The 27,331-nt window shown below is 48.5% G+C and overlaps 1 protein-coding gene across 2 annotated transcripts in view; it reads right to left on the bottom strand.

Moving 5' to 3' along the window:
- The window catches only part of LOC115130948 (bromodomain-containing protein 8-like), a 48,150-nt gene that overhangs the window by 5,553 nt on the left and 15,266 nt on the right, over positions 1-27,331 (bottom strand). For both annotated transcript variants that reach the window (XM_065019837.1, XM_065019838.1), the window contains exons 11-16: positions 23,539-23,693; positions 22,958-23,407; positions 22,670-22,869; positions 22,336-22,428; positions 22,180-22,248; positions 21,737-22,022 (exon numbers count right to left, since the gene is read on the bottom strand). In XM_065019837.1, coding sequence (XP_064875909.1) covers positions 21,737-22,022; positions 22,180-22,248; positions 22,336-22,428; positions 22,670-22,869; positions 22,958-23,407; positions 23,539-23,693 — 1,253 coding nt within the window. The remainder of the gene's footprint in view (positions 1-21,736; positions 22,023-22,179; positions 22,249-22,335; positions 22,429-22,669; positions 22,870-22,957; positions 23,408-23,538; positions 23,694-27,331) is intronic.

Genomic DNA, 27,331 nt, shown 5'->3' with positions numbered 1-27,331 from the left:
GAGACAGTAGACAGTAGTAACGGAGAGGGGAGAGACAGTAGACAGTAGTAACGGAGAGGGGAGAGAGAGTAGACAGTAGTAACGGAGAGGGGAGAGACAGTAGACAGTAGTAACGGAGACAGTAGTAACGGAGAGGGGAGAGACAGTAGACAGTAGTAACGGAGAGAGGAGAGACAGTAGACAGTAGAAATGGAGAGAGGAGAGACAGTAGACAGTAGTAACGGAGAGGGGAGAGACAGTAGACAGTAGTAACGGAGAGAGGAGAGACAGTAGACAGTAGAAATGGAGAGAGGAGAGACAGTACGGACAGACAGTACAAACGGAGAGGGGAGAGACAGTAGACAGTAGTAACGGAGACAGTAGACAGTAGTAACGGAGAGGGGAGAGACAGTAGACAGTAGTAACGGAGACAGTAGACAGTAGTAACGGAGAGGGGAGAGACAGTAGACAGTAGTAACGGAGACAGTAGACAGTAGTAACGGAGAGGGGAGAGACAGTAGACAGTAGTAACGGAGGCAGTAGACAGTAGTAACGGAGAGGGGAGAGACAGTAGACAGTAGTAACGGAGACAGTAGACAGTAGTAACGGAGAGGGGAGAGACAGTAGACAGTAGTAACGGAGAGGGGAGCAACAGTAGACAGTAGTAACGGAGAGGGGAGGAACAGTAGACAGTAGTAACGGAGAGGGGAGCAACAGTAGACAGTAGTAACGGAGAGGGGAGCAACAGTAGACAGTAGTAACGGAGAGGGGAGCAACAGTAGACAGTAGTAACGGAGAGGGGAGCAACAGTAGACAGTAGTAACGGAGAGGGGAGCAACAGTAGACAGTAGTAACGGAGACAGTAGACAGTAGTAACGGAGAGGGGAGCAACAGTAGACAGTAGTAACGGAGACAGTAGACAGTAGTAACGGAGAGGGGAGCAACAGTAGACAGTAGTAACGGAGAGGGGAGCAACAGTAGACAGTAGTAACGTAGACAGTAGTAACGGAGACAGTAGACAGTAGTAACGGAGAGGGGAGCAACAGTAGACAGTAGTAACGGAGAGGGGAGCAACAGTAGACAGTAGTAACGTAGACAGTAGTAACGTAGACAGTAGACAGTAGTAACATAGACAGTGGTAACGTAGACAGTAGTAACGGAGAGGGGAGTGACAGTAGACAAACAGTAGTAACGGAGACAGTAGACAGTAGTAACAGAGAGGGGAGACAGTAGTAACGGAAACAGTAGACAGTAGTAACGGAGACAGTAGACAGTAGTAACGGAGACAGTAGTAACGGAGAGGGGAGAGACAGTACGGACAGACAGTACAAACGGAGAGGGGAGAGACAGTAGACAGTAGTAACGGAGACAGTAGACAGTAGTAACGGAGAGGGGAGAGACAGTAGACAGTAGTAACGGAGACAGTAGACAGTAGTAACGGAGAGGGGAGAGACAGTAGTAACGGAGACAGTAGACAGTAGTAACGGAGAGGGGAGAGACAGTAGACAGTAGTAACGGAGACAGTAGACAGTAGTAACGGAGAGGGGAGAGACAGTAGACAGTAGTAACGTAGACAGTAGACAGTAGTAACGGAGACAGTAGTAACGGAGAGGGGAGAGACAGTAGACAGTATAAACGGAGAGAGGAGAGACAGTACGGACAGACAGTACAAACGGAGAGGGGAGAGACAGTAGACAGTAGTAACGGAGACAGTAGACAGTAGTAACGGAGACAGTAGTAACGGAGAGGGGAGAGACAGTAGACAGTAGTAACGGAGAGGGGAGAGACAGTAGACAGTAGTAACGGAGAGGGGAGAGACAGTAGACAGTAGAAATGGAGAGAGGAGAGACAGTAGACAGTAGAAATGGAGAGAGGAGAGACAGTAGACAGTAGTAACGGAGAGGGGAGAGACAGTAGACAGTAGTAACGGAGAGGAGAGACAGTAGACAGTAGAAATGGAGAGAGGAGAGACAGTAGACAGTAGTAACGGAGAGGGGAGAGACAGTAGACAGTAGTAACGGAGAGAGGAGAGACAGTAGACAGTAGAAATGGAGAGACAGTAGACAGTAGTAACGGAGACAGTAGAGACAGTAGACAGTAGTAACGGAGACAGTAGACAGTAGTAACGGAGAGGGGAGAGACAGTAGACAGTAGTAACGGAGACAGTAGACAGTAGTAACGGAGAGGGGAGAGACAGTAGACAGTAGTAACGGAGACAGTAGACAGTAGTAACGGAGAGGGGAGAGACAGTAGACAGTAGTAACGGAGAGGGAGAGAGAGTAGACAGTAGTAACGGAGAGGGGAGAGACAGTAGACAGTAGTAACGGAGACAGTAGTAACGCGGAGAGGGAGAGACAGTAGACAGTAGTAACGAGAGGAGAGACAGTAGACAGTAGAAATGGAGAGAGGAGAGACAGTAGACAGTAGTAACGGAGAGGGGAGAGACAGTAGACAGTAGTAACGGAGAGAGGAGAGACAGTAGACAGTAGAAATGGAGAGAGGAGAGACAGTACGGACAGACAGTACAAACGGAGAGGGGAGAGACAGTAGACAGTAGTAACGGAGACAGTAGACAGTAGTAACGGAGAGACAGTAGACAGTAGTAACGGAGACAGTAGACAGTAGTAACGGAGAGGGGAGAGACAGTAGACAGTAGTAACGGAGACAGTAGACAGTAGTAACGGAGAGGGGAGAGACAGTAGACAGTAGTAACGGAGGCAGTAGACAGTAGTAACGGAGAGGGGAGAGACAGTAGACAGTAGTAACGGAGACAGTAGACAGTAGTAACGGAGAGGGGAGAGACAGTAGACAGTAGTAACGGAGGCAGTAGACAGTAGTAACGGAGAGGGGAGAGACAGTAGACAGTAGTAACGGAGACAGTAGAGACAGTAGACAGTAGTAACGGAGACAGTAGACAGTAGTAACGGAGAGGGGAGAGACAGTAGACAGTAGTAACGGAGACAGTAGACAGTAGTAACGGAGAGGGGAGAGACAGTAGACAGTAGTAACGGAGACAGTAGACAGTAGTAACGGAGAGGGGAGAGACAGTAGACAGTAGTAACGGAGAGGGGAGAGAGAGTAGACAGTAGTAACGGAGAGGGGAGAGACAGTAGACAGTAGTAACGGAGACAGTAGTAACGGAGAGGGGAGAGACAGTAGACAGTAGTAACGGAGAGAGGAGAGACAGTAGACAGTAGAAATGGAGAGAGGAGAGACAGTAGACAGTAGTAACGGATAGGGGAGAGACAGTAGACAGTAGTAACGGAGAGAGGAGAGACAGTAGACAGTAGAAATGGAGAGAGGAGAGACAGTAGACAGTAGTAACGGATAGGGGAGAGACAGTAGACAGTAGTAACGGAGAGAGGAGAGACAGTAGACAGTAGAAATGGAGAGAGGAGAGACAGTACGGACAGACAGTACAAACGGAGAGGGGAGAGACAGTAGACAGTAGTAACGGAGACAGTAGACAGTAGTAACGGAGAGACAGTAGACAGTAGTAACGGAGACAGTAGACAGTAGTAACGGAGAGGGGAGAGACAGTAGACAGTAGTAACGGAGACAGTAGACAGTAGTAACGGAGAGGGGAGAGACAGTAGACAGTAGTAACGGAGAGGGGAGCAACAGTAGACAGTAGTAACGGAGAGGGGAGGAACAGTAGACAGTAGTAACGGAGACAGTAGTAACGGAGAGGGGAGCAACAGTAGACAGTAGTAACGGAGAGGGGAGCAACAGTAGACAGTAGTAACGGAGAGGGGAGCAACAGTAGACAGTAGTAACGGAGAGGGGAGCAACAGTAGACAGTAGTAACGGAGAGGGGAGCAACAGTAGACAGTAGTAACGGAGACAGTAGACAGTAGTAACGGAGAGGGGAGCAACAGTAGACAGTAGTAACGGAGACAGTAGACAGTAGTAACGGAGAGGGGAGCAACAGTAGACAGTAGTAACGGAGAGGGGAGCAACAGTAGACAGTAGTAACGTAGACAGTAGTAACGGAGACAGTAGACAGTAGTAACGGAGAGGGGAGCAACAGTAGACAGTAGTAACGGAGAGGGGAGCAACAGTAGACAGTAGTAACGTAGACAGTAGTAACGTAGACAGTAGACAGTAGTAACGGAGACAGTAGACAGTAGTAACGGAGAGGGGAGTGACAGTAGACAAACAGTAGTAACGGAGACAGTAGACAGTAGTAACAGAGAGGGGAGACAGTAGTAACGGAAACAGTAGACAGTAGTAACGGAGACAGTAGACAGTAGTAACGGAGACAGTAGACAGTAGTAACGGAGACAGTAGACAGTAGTAACGGAGACAGTAGACAGTAGTAACGGAGAGGGGAGCAACAGTAGACAGTAGTAACGGAGAGGGGAGCAACAGTAGACAGTAGTAACGGAGACAGTAGACAGTAGTAACGGAGACAGTAGACAGTAGTAATGGACACAGTAGACAGTAGTAACGGAGAGGGGAGCGACAGTAGACAGTAGTAACGGAGAGGGGAGCAACAGTAGACAGTAGTAACGGAGACAGTAGACAGTAGTAACGTAGACAGTAGTAACGGAGACAGTAGTAACGGAGAGGGGAGTGACAGTAGACAAACAGTAGTAATGGACACAGTAGACAGTAGTAACGGAGACCGTAGACAGTAGTAACGGAGACCGTAGACAGTAGTAACGGAGACAGTAGACAGTAGTAATGGACACAGTAGACAGTAGTAACGGAGACAGTAGACAGTAGTAACGGAGACAGTAGACAGTACTAACGGAGACAGTAGACAGTAGTAACAGAGACAGTAGTAACGGAGACAGTAGACAGTAGTAACGGAGAGGGGAGCGACAGTAGACAAACAGTAGTAACGGAGACAGTAGAGAGTAGTAACGGAGACAGTAGACAGTAGTAACAGAGACAGTAGTAACGGAGACAGTAGTAACGGAGAGGGGAGCGACAGTAGACAAACAGTAGTAACGGAGACAGTAGAGTAGTAACGGAGACAGTAGACAGTAGTAACGGACACAGTAGACAGTAGTAACGGAGACAGTAGACAGTAGTAACGGAGTCAGTAGACAGTAGTAACGGAGACAGTAGACAGTAGTAACGGAGAGGGGAGTGACAACAGACAAACGGTAGTAACGGAGACAGTAGTAACGGAGACAGTAGACAGTAGTAACGGAGAGGGGAGCGACAGTAGACAGACGGTAGTAACAGAGAGAGGAGAGACAGTAGACAGACGGTAATAACGGAGAGGAGAGACAGTAATGGACACAGTAGACAGTAGTAACGGAGACAGTAGTAACGGAGACAGTAGACAGTAGTAATGGACACAGTAGACAGTGGTAACGGAGACAGTAGACAGTAGTAACGGAGACAGTAGACAGTACTAACGGAGACAGTAGACAGTAGTAACAGAGACAGTAGTAACGGAGACAGTAGACAGTAGTAACGGAGAGGGGAGCGACAGTAGACAAACAGTAGTAACGGAGACAGTAGAGAGTAGTAACGGAGACAGTAGACAGTAGTAACAGAGACAGTAGTAACGGAGACAGTAGTAACGGAGAGGGGAGCGACAGTAGACAAACAGTAGTAACGGAGACAGTAGAGTAGTAACGGAGACAGTAGACAGTAGTAACGGACACAGTAGACAGTAGTAACGGAGACAGTAGACAGTAGTAACGGAGTCAGTAGACAGTAGTAACGGAGACAGTAGACAGTAGTAACGGAGAGGGGAGTGACAACAGACAAACGGTAGTAACGGAGACAGTAGTAACGGAGACAGTAGACAGTAGTAATGGAGAGGGGAGCGACAGTAGACAGACGGTAGTAACAGAGAGAGGAGAGACAGTAGACAGACGGTAATAACGGAGAGGAGAGACAGTAGACAGACGGTAGTAACGGAGAGGAGAGACAGTAGACAGACGGTAGTAACGGAGAGGAGAGACAGTAGACAGACGGTAGTAACGGAGACACAGTAGACAGACGGTAGTAACGGAGAGCAGAGAGTAGACAGACGGTAGTAACGGAGAGGAGAGAGTAGACAGACGGTAGTAACGGAGACACAGTAGACAGACGGTAGTAACGGAGAGCAGAGAGTAGACAGACGGTAGTAACGGAGAGAGAGTAGACAGACGGTAGTAACGGAGAGCAGAGAGTAGACAGACGGTAGTAACGGAGAGAGAGTAGACAGACGGTAGTAACGGAGAGAGAGTAGACAGACGGTAGTAACGGAGAGAGACTAGACAGACGGTAGTAACGGAGAGCAGAGAGTAGACAGACGGTAGTAACGGAGAGAGAGTAGACAGACGGTAGTAACGGAGAGAGAGTAGACAGACGGTAGTAACGGAGAGAGAGTAGACACACAGTAGGAACGGAGAGGAGAGAGTCAGTAGACAGATGGTAGTAATGGAAAGGAGAGAGACAGTAGACAGACGGTACTAACGGAGAGGAGAGAGACAGACAGTAGTAACGGAGAGGAGAGACAGTAGACAGACGGTACTAACGGAGAGACAGTAGACAGACAGTAGTAACGGAGAGGGGAGAGACAGTAGACAGTAGTAACGGAGAGAGGAGAGACAGTAGACAGTAGAAATGGAGAGAGGAGAGACAGTAGACAGTAGTAACGGAGACAGTAGAGACAGTAGACAGTAGTAACGGAGACAGTAGACAGTAGTAACGGAGAGGGGAGAGACAGTAGACAGTAGTAACGGAGACAGTAGACAGTAGTAACGGAGAGGGGAGAGACAGTAGACAGTAGTAACGGAGACAGTAGACAGTAGTAACGGAGAGGGGAGAGACAGTAGACAGTAGTAACGGAGAGGGGAGAGAGAGTAGACAGTAGTAACGGAGAGGGGAGAGACAGTAGACAGTAGTAACGGAGACAGTAGTAACGGAGAGGGGAGAGACAGTAGACAGTAGTAACGGAGAGAGGAGAGACAGTAGACAGTAGAAATGGAGAGAGGAGAGACAGTACGGACAGACAGTACAAACGGAGAGGGGAGAGACAGTAGACAGTAGTAACGGAGACAGTAGACAGTAGTAACGGAGAGACAGTAGACAGTAGTAACGGAGACAGTAGACAGTAGTAACGGAGAGGGGAGAGACAGTAGACAGTAGTAACGGAGACAGTAGACAGTAGTAACGGAGAGGGGAGAGACAGTAGACAGTAGTAACGGAGGCAGTAGACAGTAGTAACGGAGAGGGGAGAGACAGTAGACAGTAGTAACGGAGACAGTAGACAGTAGTAACGGAGAGGGGAGAGACAGTAGACAGTAGTAACGGAGAGGGGAGCAACAGTAGACAGTAGTAACGGAGAGGGGAGCAACAGTAGACAGTAGTAACGGAGAGGGGAGCAACAGTAGACAGTAGTAACGGAGAGGGGAGCAACAGTAGACAGTAGTAACGGGAGAGAGGGAGCAACAGTAGACAGTAGTAACGGAGAGGGGAGCAACAGTAGACAGTAGTAACGGAGAGGGGAGCAACAGTAGACAGTAGTAACGGAGACAGTAGACAGTAGTAACGGAGAGGGGAGCAACAGTAGACAGTAGTAACGGAGACAGTAGACAGTAGTAACGGAGAGGGGAGCAACAGTAGACAGTAGTAACGGAGAGGGGAGCAACAGTAGACAGTAGTAACGTAGACAGTAGTAACGGAGACAGTAGACAGTAGTAACGGAGAGGGGAGCAACAGTAGACAGTAGTAACGGAGAGGGGAGCAACAGTAGACAGTAGTAACGTAGACAGTAGTAACGGAGAGGGGAGTGACAGTAGACAAACAGTAGTAACGGAGACAGTAGACAGTAGTAACACAGAGGGGAGACAGTAGTAACGGAAACAGTAGACAGTAGTAACGGAGACAGTAGACAGTAGTAACGGAGACAGTAGACAGTAGTAACGGAGACAGTAGACAGTAGTAACGGAGAGGGGAGCAACAGTAGACAGTAGTAACGGAGAGGGGAGCAACAGTAGACAGTAGTAACGGAGACAGTAGACAGTAGTAACGGAGACAGTAGACAGTAGTAATGGACACAGTAGACAGTAGTAACGGAGAGGGGAGCGACAGTAGTAACGGAGAGGGGAGCGACAGTAGACAGTAGTAACGGAGAGGGGAGCAACAGTAGACAGTAGTAACGGAGACAGTAGACAGTAGTAACGTAGACAGTAGTAACGGAGACAGTAGACAGTAGTAACGGAGACAGTAGTAACGGAGAGGGGAGTGACAGTAGACAAACAGTAGTAATGGACACAGTAGACAGTAGTAACGGAGACCGTAGACAGTAGTAACGGAGACCGTAGACAGTAGTAACGGAGACAGTAGACAGTAGTAATGGACACAGTAGACAGTAGTAACGGAGACAGTAGACAGTAGTAACGGAGACAGTAGACAGTAATGGACACAGTAGACAGTAGTAACGGAGACAGTAGTAACGGAGACAGTAGACAGTAGTAATGGACACAGTAGACAGTGGTAACGGAGACAGTAGACAGTAGTAACGGAGACAGTAGACAGTACTAACGGAGACAGTAGACAGTAGTAACAGAGACAGTAGTAACGGAGACAGTAGACAGTAGTAACGGAGAGGGGAGCGACAGTAGACAAACAGTAGTAACGGAGACAGTAGAGAGTAGTAACGGAGACAGTAGACAGTAGTAACAGAGACAGTAGTAACGGAGACAGTAGTAACGGAGAGGGGAGCGACAGTAGACAAACAGTAGTAACGGAGACAGTAGAGTAGTAACGGAGACAGTAGACAGTAGTAACGGACACAGTAGACAGTAGTAACGGAGACAGTAGACAGTAGTAACGGAGTCAGTAGACAGTAGTAACGGAGACAGTAGACAGTAGTAACGGAGAGGGGAGTGACAACAGACAAACGGTAGTAACGGAGACAGTAGTAACGGAGACAGTAGACAGTAGTAACGGAGAGGGGAGCGACAGTAGACAGACGGTAGTAACAGAGAGAGGAGAGACAGTAGACAGACGGTAATAACGGAGAGGAGAGACAGTAGACAGACGGTAGTAACGGAGAGGAGAGACAGTAGACAGACGGTAGTAACGGAGAGGAGAGACAGTAGACAGACGGTAGTAACGGAGAGGAGAGACAGTAGACAGACGGTAGTAACGGAGACACAGTAGACAGACGGTAGTAACGGAGAGCAGAGAGTAGACAGACGGTAGTAACGGAGAGGAGAGAGTAGACAGACGGTAGTAACGGAGACACAGTAGACAGACGGTAGTAACGGAGAGCAGAGAGTAGACAGACGGTAGTAACGGAGAGAGAGTAGACAGACGGTAGTAACGGAGAGAGAGTAGACAGACGGTAGTAACGGAGAGAGAGTAGACAGACGGTAGTAACGGAGAGCAGAGAGTAGACAGACGGTAGTAACGGAGAGAGAGTAGACAGACGGTAGTAACGGAGAGAGAGTAGACAGACGGTAGTAACGGAGAGAGAGTAGACACACAGTAGGAACGGAGAGGAGAGAGTCAGTAGACAGATGGTAGTAATGGAAAGGAGAGAGACAGTAGACAGACGGTACTAACGGAGAGGAGAGAGACAGACAGTAGTAACGGAGAGGAGAGACAGTAGACAGACGGTACTAACGGAGAGACAGTAGACAGACAGTAGTAACGGAGAGGAGAGACAGTAGAGAGTAGTAACAGAGACAGTAGAGAGTAGTAACAGAGATGAGAGACAGTAGACAGACGGTACTAACGGAGAGGAGAGTCAGTAGACAGATGGTAGTAACGGAGAGGAGAGAGTAGACAGACGGTAGTAACGGAGACACAGTAGACAAACGGTAGTAACGGAGAGCAGAGAGTAGACAGACGGTAGTAACGGAGAGAGAGTAGACAGACGGTAGTAACGGAGAGGAGAGAGTAGACAGACGGTAGTAACGGAGACACAGTAGACAGACGGTAGTAACGGAGAGCAGAGAGTAGACACACAGTAGGAACGGAGAGGAGAGAGTCAGTAGACAGATGGTAGTAACGGAGAGCAGAGAGTAGACACACAGTAGGAACGGAGAGGAGAGAGTCAGTAGACAGATGGTAGTAACGGAGAGGAGAGAGACAGTAGACAGACGGTTCTAACGGAGAGGAGAGAGACAGTAGACAGACTGTAGTAACGGAGAGGAGAGACAGTAGACAGACGGTAGTAATGGAGAGGGGAGTCAGTAGACAGACGGTAGTAACGGAGAGGAGAGTGACAGTAGACAGATGGTAGTAACGGAGAGGAGAGTGACAGTAGACAGATGGTAGTAACGGAGAGGAGAGAGACAGTAGACAGACGGTAGCAACGGAGAGGGGAGACAGTAGACAGACGGTAGTAACGGAGACACAGTAGACAGACGGTAGTAACGGAGAGGGGAGAGGGGAGACAGTAGACAGACGTTAGTAACGGAGAGGAGAGAGTAGACAGACAGTAGTAACGGAGACACAGTAGACAGACGGTAGTAACGGAGAGCAGAGAGTAGACAGACGGTAGTAACGGAGAGCAGAGAGTATACAGACGGTAGTAACGGAGAGGAGAGAGTAAACAGACGGTAGTAACGGAGAGGAGAGAGTAGACAGACGGTAGTAACGGAGACACAGTAGACAGACGGTAGAAACGGAGAGCAGAGAGTAGACAGACGGTAGTAACGGAGAGGAGAGAGTAGACAGACGGTAGTAACGGAGAGGAGAGACAGGAGACAGACGGTAGTAACGGAGAGACAGTAGACAGACAGTAGTAACGGAGAGGAGAGAGTAGACAGACGGTAGTAACGGAGAGGAGAGAGTAGACACACGGTAGGAACGGAGAGGAGAGAGTCAGTAGACAGATGGTAGTAACGGAGAGGAGAGAGACAGTAGACAGACGGTACTAACGGAGAGGAGAGAGACAGTAGACAGACAGACAGTAGGAACGGAGAGGACAGAGACAGTAGACAGACGGTAGCAACGGAGAGGGGAGACAGTAGACAGACGGTAGCAACGGAGAGGAGAGAGACAGACAGACAGTAGGAACGGAGAGGAGAGAGACAGTAGACAGATGGTAGTAACGGAGAGCAGAGAGTAGACAGACGGTAGTAACGGAGAGGAGAGAGTAAACAGACGGTAGTAACGGAGAGGAGAGAGTAGACAGACGGTAGTAACGGAGAGGAGAGAGACAGTAGACAGACAGTAGGAACGGAGAGGAGAGAGACAGTAGACAGATGGTAGTAACGGAGAGGAGAGAGACAGTAGATAGACGGTAGTAACGGAGAGGGGAGAGGGGAGACAGACGTTAGTAACGGAGAGGAGAGAGTAGACAGACAGTAGTAACGGAGACACAGTAGACAGACGGTAGTAACGGAGAGCAGAGAGTAGACAGACGGTAGTAACGGAGAGCAGAGAGTATACAGACGGTAGTAACGGAGAGGAGAGAGACAGTAGACAGACGGTAGTAACGGAGAGCAGAGAGTAGACAGACGGTAGTAACGGAGAGGAGAGAGTAAACAGACGGTAGTAACGGAGAGGAGAGAGTAGACAGACGGTAGTAACGGAGAGGAGAGAGACAGTAGAAACGGAGAGGAGAGAGACAGTAGACAGATGGTAGTAATGGAGAGGAGAGAGACAGTAGATAGACGGTAGTAACGGAGAGGGGAGACAGTAGACAGACGGTAGTAACGGAGAGGGGAGAGTAGACAGACAGTAGTAACGGAGACACAGTAGACAGACGGTAGTAACGGAGAGCAGAGAGTAGACAGACGGTAGTAACGGAGAGCAGAGAGTATACAGACGGTAGTAACGGAGAGGAGAGAGTAAACAGACGGTAGTAACGGAGAGGAGAGAGTAGACAGACGGTAGTAACGGAGACACAGTAGACAGACGGTAGAAACGGAGAGCAGAGAGTAGACAGACGGTAGTAACGGAGAGAGAGTAGACAGACGGTAGTAACAGAGAGCAGAGAGTAGACAGACGGTAGTAACGGAGAGGAGAGAGTAGACAGACGGTAGTAACGGAGACATAGTAGACAGACGGTAGTAACGGAGACATAGTAGACAGACGGTAGTAACGGAGACATAGTAGACAGACGGTAGTAACGGAGACACAGTAGACAGACGGTAGTAACGGAGAGCAGAGAGTAGACACACAGTAGGAACGGAGAGGAGAGAGTCAGTAGACAGACGGTACTAACGGAGAGGAGAGACAGTAGACAGACGGTAGTAACGGAGACACAGTAGACAGACGGTAGTAACAGAGAGCAGAGAGTAGTCAGACGGTAGTAACGGAGAGGAGAGAGTAGACAGACGGTAGTAACGGAGACATAGTAGACAGACGGTAGTAACGGAGACATAGTAGACAGACGGTAGTAACGGAGACACAGTAGACAGACGGTAGTAACGGAGAGCAGAGAGTAGACACACAGTAGGAACGGAGAGGAGAGAGTCAGTAGACAGACGGTACTAACGGAGAGGAGAGACAGTAGACAGACGGTAGTAACGGAGAGGAGAGACAGTAGACAGACGGTAGTAACGGAGAGGAGAGTCAGTAGACAGACGGTAGTAACGGAGAGGAGAGTCAGTAGACAGACGGTAGTAACGGAGAGGAGAGACAGTAGACAGACGGTAGTAACGGAGAGGAGAGTCAGTAGACAGACGGTAGTAACAGAGAGGAGAGAGACAGCAGACAGACGGAGTAATGGAGAGGAGAGTCAGTAGACTAGACGGAAGTAACGGAGAGGAGAGACAGTAGAGAGTAGTAACAGAGATGAGAGACAGTAGACAGACGGTAGTAACGGAGAGACAGTAGACAGACAGTAGTAACGGAGAGGAGAGACAGTAGAGAGTAGTAACAGAGATGAGAGACAGTAGACAGACGGTAGTAACGGAGAGGAGACAGTAGACAGACGGTAGTAACGGAGAGGAGAGTCAGTAGACAGACGGTAGTAACGGAGAGGAGAGAGTAGACAGCCGGTAGTAACGGAGACACAGTAGACAAACGGTAGTAACGGAGAGCAGAGAGTAGACAGACGGTAGTAACGGAGAGAGAGTAGACAGACGGTAGTAACGGAGACACAGTAGACAGACGGTAGTAACGGAGAGGAGAGACAGTAGACAGACGGTAGTAACGGAGAGGAGAGACAGTAGACAGACGGTAGTAACGGAGAGGAGAGACAGTAGACAGACGGTAGTAACGGAGAGGAGAGTCAGTAGACAGACGGTAGTAATGGAGAGGGAGTCAGTAGACAGACGGTAGTAACGGAGAGGAGAGTGACAGTAGACAGACGGTAGTAACGGAGAGGGGAGACAGTAGATAGACGGTAGTAACGGAGACACAGTAGACAGACGGTAGTAACGGAGAGCAGAGAGTAGACAGACGGTAGTAACGGAGAGGAGAGAGTAGACAGACGGTAGTAATGGAGAGGAGAGAGACAGTAGACAGACAGTAGGAATGGAGAGGAGAGAGACAGTAGACAGACAGTAGGAACGGAGAGGAGAGAGACAGTAGACAGATGGTAGTAACGGAGAGGAGAGAGACAGTAGACAGACGGTAGTAACGGAGAGGGGAGAGACAGTAGACAGATGGTAGTAACGGAGAGGAGAGTGACAGTAGACAGACGGTAGTAACGGAGAGGGGAGACAGTAGATAGACGGTAGTAACGGAGACACAGTAGACAGACGGTAGTAACGGAGAGCAGAGAGTAGACAGACGGTAGTAACGGAGAGGAGAGAGTAAACAGACGGTAGTAACGGAGAGGAGAGAGTAGACAGACGGTAGTAACGGAGAGGAGAGAGACAGTAGAAACGGAGAGGAGAGAGACAGTAGACAGATGGTAGTAACGGAGAGGAGAGAGACAGTAGATAGACGGTAGTAACGGAGAGGGGAGAGGGGAGACAGTAGACAGACGGTAGTAACGGAGAGGGGAGAGTAGACAGACAGTAGTAACGGAAACACAGTAGACAGACGGTAGTAACGGAGAGCAGAGAGTAGACAGACGGTAGTAACGGAGAGCAGAGAGTATACAGACGGTAGTAACGGAGAGGAGAGAGTAAACAGACGGTAGTAACGGAGAGGAGACAGTAGACAGACGGTAGTAACGGAGAGGAGAGTCAGTAGACAGACGGTAGTAATGGAGAGGGGAGTCAGTAGACAGACGGTAGTAACGGAGAGGAGAGTGACAGTAGACAGACGGTAGTAACGGAGAGGGGAGACAGTAGATAGACGGTAGTAACGGAGACACAGTAGACAGACGGTAGTAACGGAGAGCAGAGAGTAGACAGACGGTAGTAACGGAGAGGAGAGAGTAGACAGACGGTAGTAATGGAGAGGAGAGAGACAGTAGACAGACAGTAGGAATGGAGAGGAGAGAGACAGTAGACAGACAGTAGGAACGGAGAGGAGAGAGACAGTAGACAGATGGTAGTAACGGAGAGGAGAGAGACAGTAGACAGACGGTAGTAACGGAGAGGGGAGAGACAGTAGACAGATGGTAGTAACGGAGAGGAGAGTGACAGTAGACAGACGGTAGTAACGGAGAGGGGAGACAGTAGATAGACGGTAGTAACGGAGACACAGTAGACAGACGGTAGTAACGGAGAGCAGAGAGTAGACAGACGGTAGTAACGGAGAGGAGAGAGTAAACAGACGGTAGTAACGGAGAGGAGAGAGTAGACAGACGGTAGTAACGGAGAGGAGAGAGACAGTAGAAACGGAGAGGAGAGAGACAGTAGACAGATGGTAGTAACGGAGAGGAGAGAGACAGTAGATAGACGGTAGTAACGGAGAGGGGAGAGGGGAGACAGTAGACAGACGGTAGTAACGGAGAGGGGAGAGTAGACAGACAGTAGTAACGGAGACACAGTAGACAGACGGTAGTAACGGAGAGCAGAGAGTAGACAGACGGTAGTAACGGAGAGCAGAGAGTATACAGACGGTAGTAACGGAGAGGAGAGAGTAAACAGACGGTAGTAACGGAGAGGAGAGAGTAGACAGACGGTAGTAACGGAGACACAGTAGACAGACGGTAGAAACGGAGAGCAGAGAGTAGACAGACGGTAGTAACGGAGAGGAGAGAGTAGACACACGGTAGGAACGGAGAGGAGAGAGTCAGTAGACAGATGGTAGTAACGGAGAGGAGAGAGACAGTAGACAGACGGTACTAACGGAGAGGAGAGAGACAGTAGACAGACAGACAGTAGGAACGGAGAGGAGAGAGACAGTAGACAGACGGTACTAACGGAGAGGAGAGAGACAGTAGACAGACGGTAGCAACGGAGAGGGGAGACAGTAGACAGACGGTAGTAACGGAGAGGAGAGAGACAGACAGACAGTAGGAACGGAGAGGAGAGAGACAGTAGACAGATGGTAGTAACGGAGAGCAGAGAGTAGACAGACGGTAGTAACGGAGAGGAGAGAGACAGTAGACAGACGGTAGTAACGGAGAGCAGAGAGTAGACAGACGGTAGTAACGGAGAGGAGAGAGTAAACAGACGGTAGTAACGGAGAGGAGAGAGTAGACAGACGGTAGTAACGGAGAGGAGAGAGACAGTAGAAACGGAGAGGAGAGAGACAGTAGACAGATGGTAGTAATGGAGAGGAGAGAGACAGTAGATAGACGGTAGTAACGGAGAGGGGAGAGGGGAGACAGTAGACAGACGGTAGTAACGGAGAGGGGAGAGTAGACAGACAGTAGTAACGGAGACACAGTAGACAGACGGTAGTAACGGAGAGCAGAGAGTAGACAGACGGTAGTAACGGAGAGCAGAGAGTATACAGACGGTAGTAACGGAGAGGAGAGAGTAAACAGACGGTAGTAACGGAGAGGAGAGAGTAGACAGACGGTAGTAACGGAGACACAGTAGACAGACGGTAGAAACGGAGAGCAGAGAGTAGACAGACGGTAGTAACGGAGAGAGAGTAGACAGACGGTAGTAACAGAGAGCAGAGAGTAGACAGACGGTAGTAACGGAGAGGAGAGAGTAGACAGACGGTAGTAACGGAGACATAGTAGACAGACGGTAGTAACGGAGACATAGTAGACAGACGGTAGTAACGGAGACACAGTAGACAGACGGTAGTAACGGAGAGCAGAGAGTAGACACACAGTAGGAACGGAGAGGAGAGAGTCAGTAGACAGACGGTACTAACGGAGAGGAGAGACAGTAGACAGACGGTAGTAACGGAGAGGAGAGACAGTAGACAGACGGTAGTAACGGAGAGGAGAGTCAGTAGACAGACGGTAGTAACAGAGAGGAGAGTCAGTAGACAGACGGTAGTAACGGAGAGGAGAGAGACAGCAGACAGACGGAGTAATGGAGAGGAGAGTCAGTAGACTAGACGGAAGTAACGGAGAGGAGAGACAGTAGAGAGTAGTAACAGAGATGAGAGACAGTAGACAGACGGTAGTAACGGAGAGACAGTAGACAGACAGTAGTAACGGAGAGGAGAGACAGTAGAGAGTAGTAACAGAGATGAGAGACAGTAGACAGACGGTAGTAACGGAGAGGAGACAGTAGACAGACGGTAGTAACGGAGAGGAGAGTCAGTAGACAGACGGTAGTAACGGAGAGGAGAGAGTAGACAGCCGGTAGTAACGGAGACACAGTAGACAAACGGTAGTAACGGAGAGCAGAGAGTAGACAGACGGTAGTAACGGAGAGAGAGTAGACAGACGGTAGTAACGGAGACACAGTAGACAGACGGTAGTAACGGAGAGGAGAGACAGTAGACAGACGGTAGTAACGGAGAGGAGAGACAGTAGACAGACGGTAGTAACGGAGAGGAGAGACAGTAGACAGACGGTAGTAACGGAGAGGAGAGTCAGTAGACAGACGGTAGTAATGGAGAGGGGAGTCAGTAGACAGACGGTAGTAACGGAGAGGAGAGTGACAGTAGACAGACGGTAGTAACGGAGAGGGGAGACAGTAGATAGACGGTAGTAACGGAGACACAGTAGACAGACGGTAGTAACGGAGAGCAGAGAGTAGACAGACGGTAGTAACGGAGAGGAGAGAGTAGACAGACGGTAGTAATGGAGAGGAGAGAGACAGTAGACAGACAGTAGGAATGGAGAGGAGAGAGACAGTAGACAGACAGTAGGAACGGAGAGGAGAGAGACAGTAGACAGATGGTAGTAACGGAGAGGAGAGAGACAGTAGACAGACGGTAGTAACGGAGAGGGGAGAGACAGTAGACAGATGGTAGTAACGGAGAGGAGAGTGACAGTAGACAAACGGTAGTAACGGAGAGGGGAGACAGTAGATAGACGGTAGTAACGGAGACACAGTAGACAGACGGCAGTAACGGAGAGCAGAGAGTAGACAGACGGTAGTAACGGAGAGGAGAGAGTAGACAGACGGTAGTAATGGAGAGGAGAGAGACAGTAGACAGACAGTAGGAACGGAGAGGAGAGAGACAGTAGACAGATGGTAGTAACGGAGAGGAGAGAGACAGTAGACAGACGGTAGTAACGGAGAGGAGAGAGACAGTAGACAGACGTTAGTAACGGAGAGGGGAGAGACAGTAGACAGATGGTAGTAACGGAGAGGAGAGAGACAGTAGACAGACGTTAGTAACGGAGAGGAGAGAGTAGACAGACGGTAGTAACGGAGACACAGTAGACAGACGGTAGTAACGGAGAGCAGAGAGTAGACAGACGGTAGTAACGGAGAGGAGAGAGTAAACAGACGGTAGTAACGGAGAGGAGAGAGTAGACAGACGGTAGTAACGGAGAGGAGAGAGACAGTAGACAGACAGTAGGAACGGAGAAGAGAAAAACAGTAGACAGACGGTAGTAACGGAGAGGAGAGAGTAAACAGACGGTAGTAACGGAGAGGAGAGAGTAGACAGACGGAAGTAACGGAGAGGAGAGAGACAGTAGACAGACAGTAGGAACGGAGAGGAGAGAAACAGTAGACAGACGGTAGTAACGGAGAGCAGAGAGTAGACAGACGGTAGTAACGGAGAGCAGAGAGAAAACAGACGGTAGTAACGGAGAGGAGAGAGTAGACAGACGGCAGTAACGGAGACACAGTAGACAGACGGTAGTAACGGAGAGCAGAGAGTAAACAGACGGTAGTAACGGAGAAGAGAGAGTAGACAGACGGTAGTAACGGAGAGGAGAGAGTAGACAGACGGTAGTAACGGAGACACAGTAGACAGACGGTAGTAACGGAGAGCAGAGAGTAGACAGACGGTAGTAACGGAGAGGAGAGAGTAGACAGACGGTAGTAACGGAGACATAGTAGACAGACTGTAGTAACGGAGACACAGTAGACAGACGGTAGTAACGGAGAGCAGAGAGTAGACACACAGTAGGAACGGAGAGGAGAGAGTCAGTAGACAGACGGTACTAACGGAGAGGGGAGACAGTAGACAGACGGTAGTAACGGAGAGGAGAGACAGTAGACAGACGGTAGTAACGGAGAGGAGAGAGTAGACAGACGGTAGTAACGGAGACACAGTAGACAAACGGTAGTAACGGAGAGCAGAGAGTAGACAGACAGTAGTAACGGAGAGAGAGTAGACAGACGGTAGTAACGGAGAGGAGAGAGTAGACAGACGGTAGTAACGGAGACACAGTAGACAGACGGTAGTAATGGAGAGCAGAGAGTAGACAAACAGTAGGAACGGAGAGGAGAGTCAGTAGACAGACGGTAGTAACGGAGAGGAGACACAGTAGACAGACGGTAGTAACGGAGAGGAGAGTGACAGTGGACAGACGGTAGTAACGGAGAGGAGAGAGACAGTAGACAGACGGTAGCAACAGAGAGGGGAGACAGTAGACAGACGGTAGTAACGGAGAGGAGAGAGACAGACAGACAGTAGGAACGGAGAGGAGAGAGACAGTAGACAGATGGTAGTAACAGAGAGGAGAGAGACAGTAGACAGACGGTACTAACGGAGAGGAGAGTCAGTAGACAGACGGTAGTAACGGAGAGCAGAGAGTAGACAGACGGTAGTAACGGAGAGAGAGTAGACAGACGGTAGTAAAGGAGAGGAGAGAGTAGACAGACGGTAGTAACGGAGTCACAGCAGACAGACGGTAGTAACGGAGAGCAGAGAGTAGACGGACGGTAGTGACGGAGAGGAGAGAGTAGACAGCCGGTAGTAACGGAGAGGAGAGAGACAGTAGACAGACGGTACTAACGGAGAGGAGAGAGACAGTAGACAGACAGTAGGAACGGAGAGGAGAGAGACAGTAGACAGACGGTAGTAACGGAGAGGGGAGAGACAGTAGACAGATGGTAGTAACGGAGAGGAGAGAGACAGTAGACAGACGGTAGTAACGGAGAGGAGAGAGTAAACAGACGGTAGTAACGGAGAGGAGAGAGACAGTAGACAGACGGTAGTAACGGAGAGGAGAGAGACAGTAGACAGATGGTAGTAACGGAGAGGAGAGAGACAGTAGACAGACGGTAGTAACGGAGAGGGGAGAGGGGAGACAGTAGACAGACGTTAGTAACGGAGAGGAGAGAGTAGACAGACGGTAGTAACGGAGACACAGTAGACAGACGGTAGTAACGGAGAGCAGAGAGTATACAGACGGTAGTAACGGAGAGGAGAGAGTAAACAGACGGTAGTAACGGAGAGGAGAGAGTAGACAGACGGTAGTAACGGAGACACAGTAGACAGACGGTAGTAACGGAGAGCAGAGAGTAGACAGACGGTAGTAACGGAGAGCAGAGAGTAGACAGACGGTAGTAACGGAGAGCAGAGAGTATACAGACGGTAGTAACGGAGAGGAGAGAGTATACAGACGGTAGTAACGGAGAGGAGAGAGTAGACAGACGGTAGTAACGGAGACACAGTAGACAGACGGTAGTAACAGAGAGCAGAGAGTAGACAGACGGTAGTAACGGAGAGGAGAGAGTAGACAGACGGTAGTAACGGAGACATAGTAGACAGACGGTAGTAACGGAGACATAGTAGACAGACGGTAGTAACGGAGACATAGTAGACAGACGGTAGTAACGGAGACACAGTAGACAGACGGTAGTAACGGAGAGCAGAGAGTAGACACACAGTAGGAACGGAGAGGAGAGAGTCAGTAGACAGACGGTAGTAACGGAGAGGAGAGACAGTAGACAGACGGTAGTAACGGAGAGGAGAGACAGTAGACAGACGGTAGTAACGGAGAGGAGAGTCAGTAGACAGACGGTAGTAACGGAGAGGAGAGAGACAGCAGACAGACGGAGTAATGGAGAGGAGAGTCAGTAGACAGACGGAAGTAACGGAGAGGAGAGACAGGAGACAGACGGTAGTAACGGAGAGGGGAGAGACAGTAGACAGATGGTAGTAACGGAGAGGAGAGAGACAGTAGACAGACGGTAGTAACGGAGAGGAGAGAGACAGTAGACAGACGGCAGTAACGGAGACACAGTAGACAGACGGTAGTAACGGAGAGCAGAGAGTAAACAGACGGTAGTAACGGAGAGGAGAGAGTAGACAGACGGTAGTAACGGAGAGGAGAGAGTAGACAGACGGTAGTAACGGAGAGCAGAGAGTAGACAGACGGTAGTAACGGAGAGCAGAGAGTAGACAGACGGTAGTAACGGAGAGCAGAGAGTAGACAGACGGTAGTAACGGAGAGCAGAGAGTAGACAGACGGTAGTAACGGAGAGCAGAGAGTAGACAGACGGTAGTAACGGAGAGGAGAGAGTAGACAGACAGTAGTAACGGAGAGGAGAGAGTAGACAGACAGTAGTAACGGAGAGGAGAGAGACAGTAGACAGGCGGTACTAACGGAGAGGAGAGAGACAGTAGACAGACAGACAGTAGGAACGGAGAGGAGAGAGACTGTAGACAGACGGTAGTAACGGAGAGGAGAGAGTAGACAGACGGCAGTAACGGAGACACAGTAGACAGACGGTAGTAACGGAGAGCAGAGAGTAAACAGACGGTAGTAACGGAGAGGAGAGAGTAGACAGACGGTAGTAACGGAGAGGAGAGAGTAGACAGACGGTAGTAATGGAGAGGAGAGAGTAGACAGACAGTAGTAACGGAGACACAGCAGACAGACGGTAGTAACGGAGAGCAGAGAGTAGACAGACGGTAGTAACGGAGAGCAGAGAGTAGACAGACGGTAGTAACGGAGAGCAGAGAGTAGACAGACGGTAGTAACGGAGAGGAGAGAGTAGACAGACGTTAGTAACGGAGAGGAGACAGTAGACAGACGGTAGTAATGGAGAGGAGAGAGTAGACAGACAGTAGTAACGGAGACACAGTAGACAGACAGTAGTAACGGATAACGGAGAGCAGAGAGTAGACAGACGGTAGTAACGGAGAGCAGAGAGTAGACAGACGGTAGTAACGGAGAGGAGAGAGTAGACAGACGGTAGTAACGGAGAGGAGAGAGTAGACAGACGGTAGTAACGGAGAGGAGAGAGTAGACAGACGGTAGTAATGGAGAGGAGAGAGTAGACAGACAGTAGTAACGGAGAGGAGCGAGTAGACAGACAGTAGTAACGGAGAGGAGCGAGTAGACAGACGGTAGTAACGGAGAGGAGAGACAGTAGACAGACAGTAGTAACGGAGAGGAGAGAGTAGACAGACGGTAGTAACGGAGAGGAGAGAGTAGACAGACAGTAGTAACGGAGACACAGTAGACAGACAGTAGTAAAGGAGAGACAGTAGACAGACAGTAGTAATGGAGAGGGGAGACAGAGGCTCCATGCTCCTACAGAGGAAGTGTAATGGCAGGGAGGTTAGGAGAGAGGCAAGATAAGATTATTGGGGCATGAGATGGGTACAGAGTCTGTCCTATGTCTTGGCTCGTTGGTGTCGATGCTGAGGTGTGTGTCTAGTCTACTTTTACCTTCTCCACTGGCTCCCCCGGTTTGCGGCCCCCCTCGCGGCCTCTGAGGCTCTTGGTGGAGATAGAGGACTCTGAGGTCTGCATGATGAGCTGAGTGGCCAGAAACTGCTGCACGTGTTCTAGAACATCCCTCTGCATCTCCAGGGCCATGTGGAACACATCGTGGTCAGAGCTGTTGTACATCACCGCGTTCTGGAACATCAGCATGATGTCACGCTGGAACTCCGCAGTCGTACGGATCTGACCTGCCTCGATACTCTTCTTGATGGCCGACAGATCCATGGGTCTGTGTGTGGTTGTGTTAGGGAGGAGTGTGTGTGTGTGTGTGTGTGTTTTAGAGGGGAAGGTTAGTATGTACTTATATTGTTCATATAGATTTTATTTTCATATGTACATAACATATAATTCAGCAAACAAGCAGTTCTCTCTTATAGCACTCTCACCTGTGTACAATGCTGTGGTAACCAGGGGCGATGTCATCAGACACAGACTGGAGGAACACACTGGCATACCTGTCACAGATAACAACAACAGATCAGACAAACCCTACAGTGCCTTAACCATGTGCCCAATAACAGCCAATGTGTCTAAGAGCTGACCTGTGATTGGCTGCTGCTCTCCACACCAGCATGATGGCTTTCTTCCAGATCTTCTGAGCCTGAACGGCCTCCTGATCCTCCCCACATATCGAGCTGAGAGAGAGATCCACAGACAGGAGGGTAGGTGAATGGTAGAGGGAGAGAGACAGGCAGGATTGTGATGATAGTGCACAAAAGCCCACAAGACAGCTTACTACAGAGAAACCACCCCTCATCTTGGGGATAGGTCAAAAAGCATTTTTAAGGGTCGAGTTGACTTGCTTTATTCAGGCTTGTGATGGCATGTTCAGATTAAGAGTTGCCATGGATACAAGGACCAGGGTTGGAAACTTACAACTGAGAAGAGGCGGGGCTGCTGGCTAGCGAATCAGCTGTGGTGTAGCGTTGGGAGGAGGGGCCATAGCCATCCTCACTCTCACTGGCTGCCGGTTCTACTTCTGATAGGTAGGGCCCCTCCCCCTCTCCACACTCCTCTTTCATCTCCACCTCTTCATCAGGATCCCCGTCGCTCCCTCCATCCTCATCCTTCACTTCCTACATAAAGATACACAAGGAGAGATGATAATTCAACTGCACCTGGTAAAGGTGCGTGTATGAGTGTTACTGAAAAGAGGACAATTACCTTGGACTCTTTCCCTGATCCAGAACTGTCTTCTGAGTCTAGGCAGGGTGTGTTTGGTTCTGGCTGGGTCCACTCCTCATTCTCAGTCTTCACAGCTGTGCTCAGGCTTCCTTCCACCGTGAGAACTCCTTCCTCTGTGACCTCACTTCCTGCCAGGCTGTCGTCAGCGGCAACAGAAGGAGCAACGTCTGTCCCCACTGTTTCTAATCCCTCCTTGGCTTCCCCCCTTCCACTCTCTGTATCTGGCTCCAGGACCCCAGGGTTAGCTCCCGCTCCACCCTGAAGCCCCTGTGTGGGGTCAGACTGAACCGTGGGCCCAGGCTCTGAGGACTTCAAGTCATGGGCCTCCCAGGGGCCTGAGAGGGAGTGGCCGGCAGAAACAGCCTCCTCACAGAGAGAGAGAGCAGCCTCCACTGCTGCAGCATCTAGAGCCTCCACAGAGTCATCCACCTGAGAAATACAGACAGACAGAGAGAAAGAGATACACACACAGAGAGAGGACTGTGATGAGTGCGCACAAACAAGACCGCTTACTACAGAGAATATTTAGGTCAAAAGCTGCACCCCCCCACACTATTTACCTTCTCCTCTATGATGGCGATGATGTCTCCGACTGTCTCCAGGTCCAGCTCATCCCCCATGTAGGAAACAGCTACCAGGTCCTCCTCCACTAGCCCCGCCTCCTTCACTAACTCCAACTCCTCACCCAGCTCTGCTTTCACTACCGCCTCTACGACTGAACACACACACAGAGACAGAGAGAGAGAGAGAGAGAGAAAAAGAGGCATGTGTCACCACAAATAGTACACCGGTATCACTGGGAGTAGAAATCAGATGCATGTTCCTCTTTACATACAGTGCAAGAAAAAGTATGTGAACCCTTTGGAATAACCTGGATTTCTGCATAAATTAGTCAGAAAATGTAATCTGATCTTCATTTTAGTCACAACAATAGACAGTGTGCTTAAACTAATAACACACAAATTATTGTATTTTTCTTGTCTATATTGAATACATAATTTAAACATTCACAGTGTAGGTTAGAAAAGTACAGTATGTGAACCCCGAGGCTAATGACTTCTCCAAAAGCTAATTGGAGTCAGGAGTCAGCTAAACTGGAGTCCAATCAATGAGACAAGATTGGAGATGTTGGTTAGAGCTGCCCTGCCCTATTTAAAAACTCACAAAATTTGAGTTCGCTATTCACAAGCATTGCCTGATGTGAACCATGCCTCGAATAAAAGAGATCTCAGAAGACCTAAGATTAAGAATTGTTGACTTGCATAAAGCTGGAAAGGGTTACAAAAGTATCTCTAAAAGTCTTGATGTTCATCAGTCCACGGTTAGACAAATTGTCTATAAATGGAGAAAGTTCATCACTGTTGGTACTCTCCCTAGAGGGAGCACAGTGCAGAATGCTCAATGAGGTTAAGAAGAATCCTAGAGTGTCAGCTAAAGACTTACAGAAATCTTTGGAACATGCTAACATCTCTGTTGACGAGTCTACGATACGTAAAACACTAAACAAGAATGGTGTTCATGGGAGGACACCATGGAAGAAGACACTTCTGTCCAAAAAAAAACACTGCTGCATGTCTGAAGTTCGTAAAAGAGAACCTGGATGTTCCACAGCGCTACTGGCAAAATATTCTGTGGACAGAGGAAACTCCAGTTGAGTTGTTTGGAAGGAACACACAACATTATGTGTGGAGAAAAAAAAGGACCAGCACACCAACATCAAAACCTCATCCCAACTGTAAAGTATGGTGGAGGGAGCATCATGGTTTGGGACTGCTTTGCTGCCTCAAGGCCTGGACAACTTGCTATCATCGACAGAAAAATGAATTCTCAATAAATTTTGCAGGAGAATGTAAGGCTATCAATACACAGATGTTGGGTGATGCAACAGGACAACGACCCAAAACACAGAAGTAAATCAACAACAGAATGGCTTCAACTGAAGAAAATATGCCTTCTGGAGTGGCCCAGTTAGAGTCCTGACCTCAATCCGATTTAAAATGCTGTGGCATGACCTCGAGAGCAGTTCACACTAGAGGTCGACCGATTAATCGGAATGGCCAATTAATTAGGGCCGATTTCAAGTTTTCATAACAATCGGAAATCTTTATTTTGGGACACCGATTTAGCCGATTTTTTAAAACACCTTTATTTAGCTAGGCAAGTCAGTTAAGAACACATTCTTATTTTCAATGATGGCCTAGGAACGGTGGGTTAACTGCCTCGTTCAGGGGCAAAATGACAGATTTTTACCTTGTCAGCTTGGGGATTCAATCTTGCAACCTTACAGTTAACTAGTCCAACGCTCTAACCACCTGATTACATTGCACTCCACGAGGAGACTGCCTGTTACGCTAATGCAGTAAGAAGCCAAGGTAAGTTGCTAGCTAGCATTAAATTAAAACAATCAATCATAATCACTAGTTAACTACACATGGTTGATGATATTACTAGTTTATCTAGCGTGTCCTGCGTTGCATATAAATCGATGCCTTGCATATTCGCGAAAAAGGACTGTCGTTGCTCCAATGTGTACCTAACCATAAACATCAATGCCTTTCTTAAAATCAATACACAAGTATATATTTTTTAAACCTGCATATTTAGTTAATATTGCCTGCTAACATGACTCGTTGCGAACTGTGAAAACTATTTATTCCTAACAAAGACAGCCAATTTCGCCAAACGGGGGATGATTTAACAAAAGCGCATTTGCGGAAAAAGCACAATCGTTGCACGACTGTACCTAACCGTAAACATCAATGCATTTCTTAAAATCAATACACAGAAGTATATATTTTTTTAAACCTGCATATTTAGCTAAAAGAAATCCAGGTTAGCAGGCAATATTAACCAGGTGAAATTGTGTCACTTCTCTTGCGTTCATTGCACGCAGAGTCAGTGTATATACAACAGTTTGGGCTGCCTAATTTGCCAGAATTTTAACGTATTTATGACATAACATTGAAGGTTGTGCAATGTAACAGGAATATTTAGACTTAGGGATGCCATCTGTTAGATAAAATACGTAACGGTTCCGTATTTCACTGAAAGAATAAACGTCTTGTTTTCGAGATGATAGTTTCCGGATTCGACCATATTAATGACCTAAGGCTCGTATTTCTGTGTGTTACTATGTTATAATTAAGTCTATGATTTGATAGAGCAGTCTGACTGAGCGGTGGTAGGCACCAGCAGGCTTGTAAGCATTCATTCATACAGCACTTTAGTGCGTTTTGCCAGCAGCTCTTCACTGTGCTTCAAGCATTGGGCTCTTTATGACTTCAAGCCTATCAACTCCCGAGATTAGACTGGTGTAACAGATGTGAAATGGCTAGCTAGTTAGCGGGGTGCGTGCTAATAGCGTTTCAAAGTCAATCGCTCTGAGACTTGGAGTGGTTGTTCGCCTTGCTCTGCATGGGTAACGCTGCTTCGAGGGTGGCTGTTGTCGATGTGTTCCTGGTTCGAGCCCAGGTAGGGGCGAGGAGAGGGACGGAAGCTATACTGTTACACTGGCAATACTAAAGTGCCTATAAGAACATCCAATAGTCAAAGGTATATGAAATACAAATTGTATAGAGAGAAATAGTCCTAATAGTCCTATAATTCCTATAACAACTACAACCTGGGAATATTGAAGACTCATGTTAAAAGGAACCACCAGCTTTCATATGTTCTCATGTTCTGAGCAAGGAACTTAAACGTTAGCTTTTTTATATGGCACATATTGCACTTTTACTTTATTCTCCAACAAACTGTTTTTGCATTATTTAAACCAAATTGAACATGTTTCATTATTTATTTGAGGCTAAATTAATCAGTATCGGGTTTTCTTGGTCCTCCAATAATCGGTATCGGCGTTGAAAAATCATAATCGGTCGACCTCTAGTTCACATCAGACATCCTAAGAATATTGCTGAACTGAAACAGTTTTGTAAATATGAATGGTCCAAAATTCCACCTGACCGTTGTGCAGGTCTGATCCGCAACTACAGAAAACGTTTGGTTGAGTTTACTGCTGCCAAAGGAGGGTCAACCAGATATTAAATTCAAGGGTTCACATACTTTTTTCCCACCCTCCACATTGAATGTTTACATGATGTTCAATAAAAACATTAAAACATATAATTGCTTGTGTGTTATTAGTTTAATAAAGCAGACTGTGTTTGTCTATTGTTGTGACTTAGATGAAGATCAGATCAAATTTTATGACCAATGTATGCAGAAATCCAGGTAGTTCCAAAGGGTTCAACATACTTTTTCTTGCCACTGTAGATATTCCTTCCCTTTCTAGAGTGAGAGACACAGCTGGGTTTAGAGAGAAACACTGACAGACAATGTGGGAGAGAGAGACAG

This window comes from Oncorhynchus nerka, linkage group LG6 (assembly GCF_034236695.1).
Source record: "Oncorhynchus nerka isolate Pitt River linkage group LG6, Oner_Uvic_2.0, whole genome shotgun sequence".
NCBI classification, from domain to species: domain Eukaryota; kingdom Metazoa; phylum Chordata; class Actinopteri; order Salmoniformes; family Salmonidae; genus Oncorhynchus; species Oncorhynchus nerka.
Note: the sequence above shows the minus strand (reverse complement) of the source record. Positions and strands in the feature narration are given on the sequence as shown.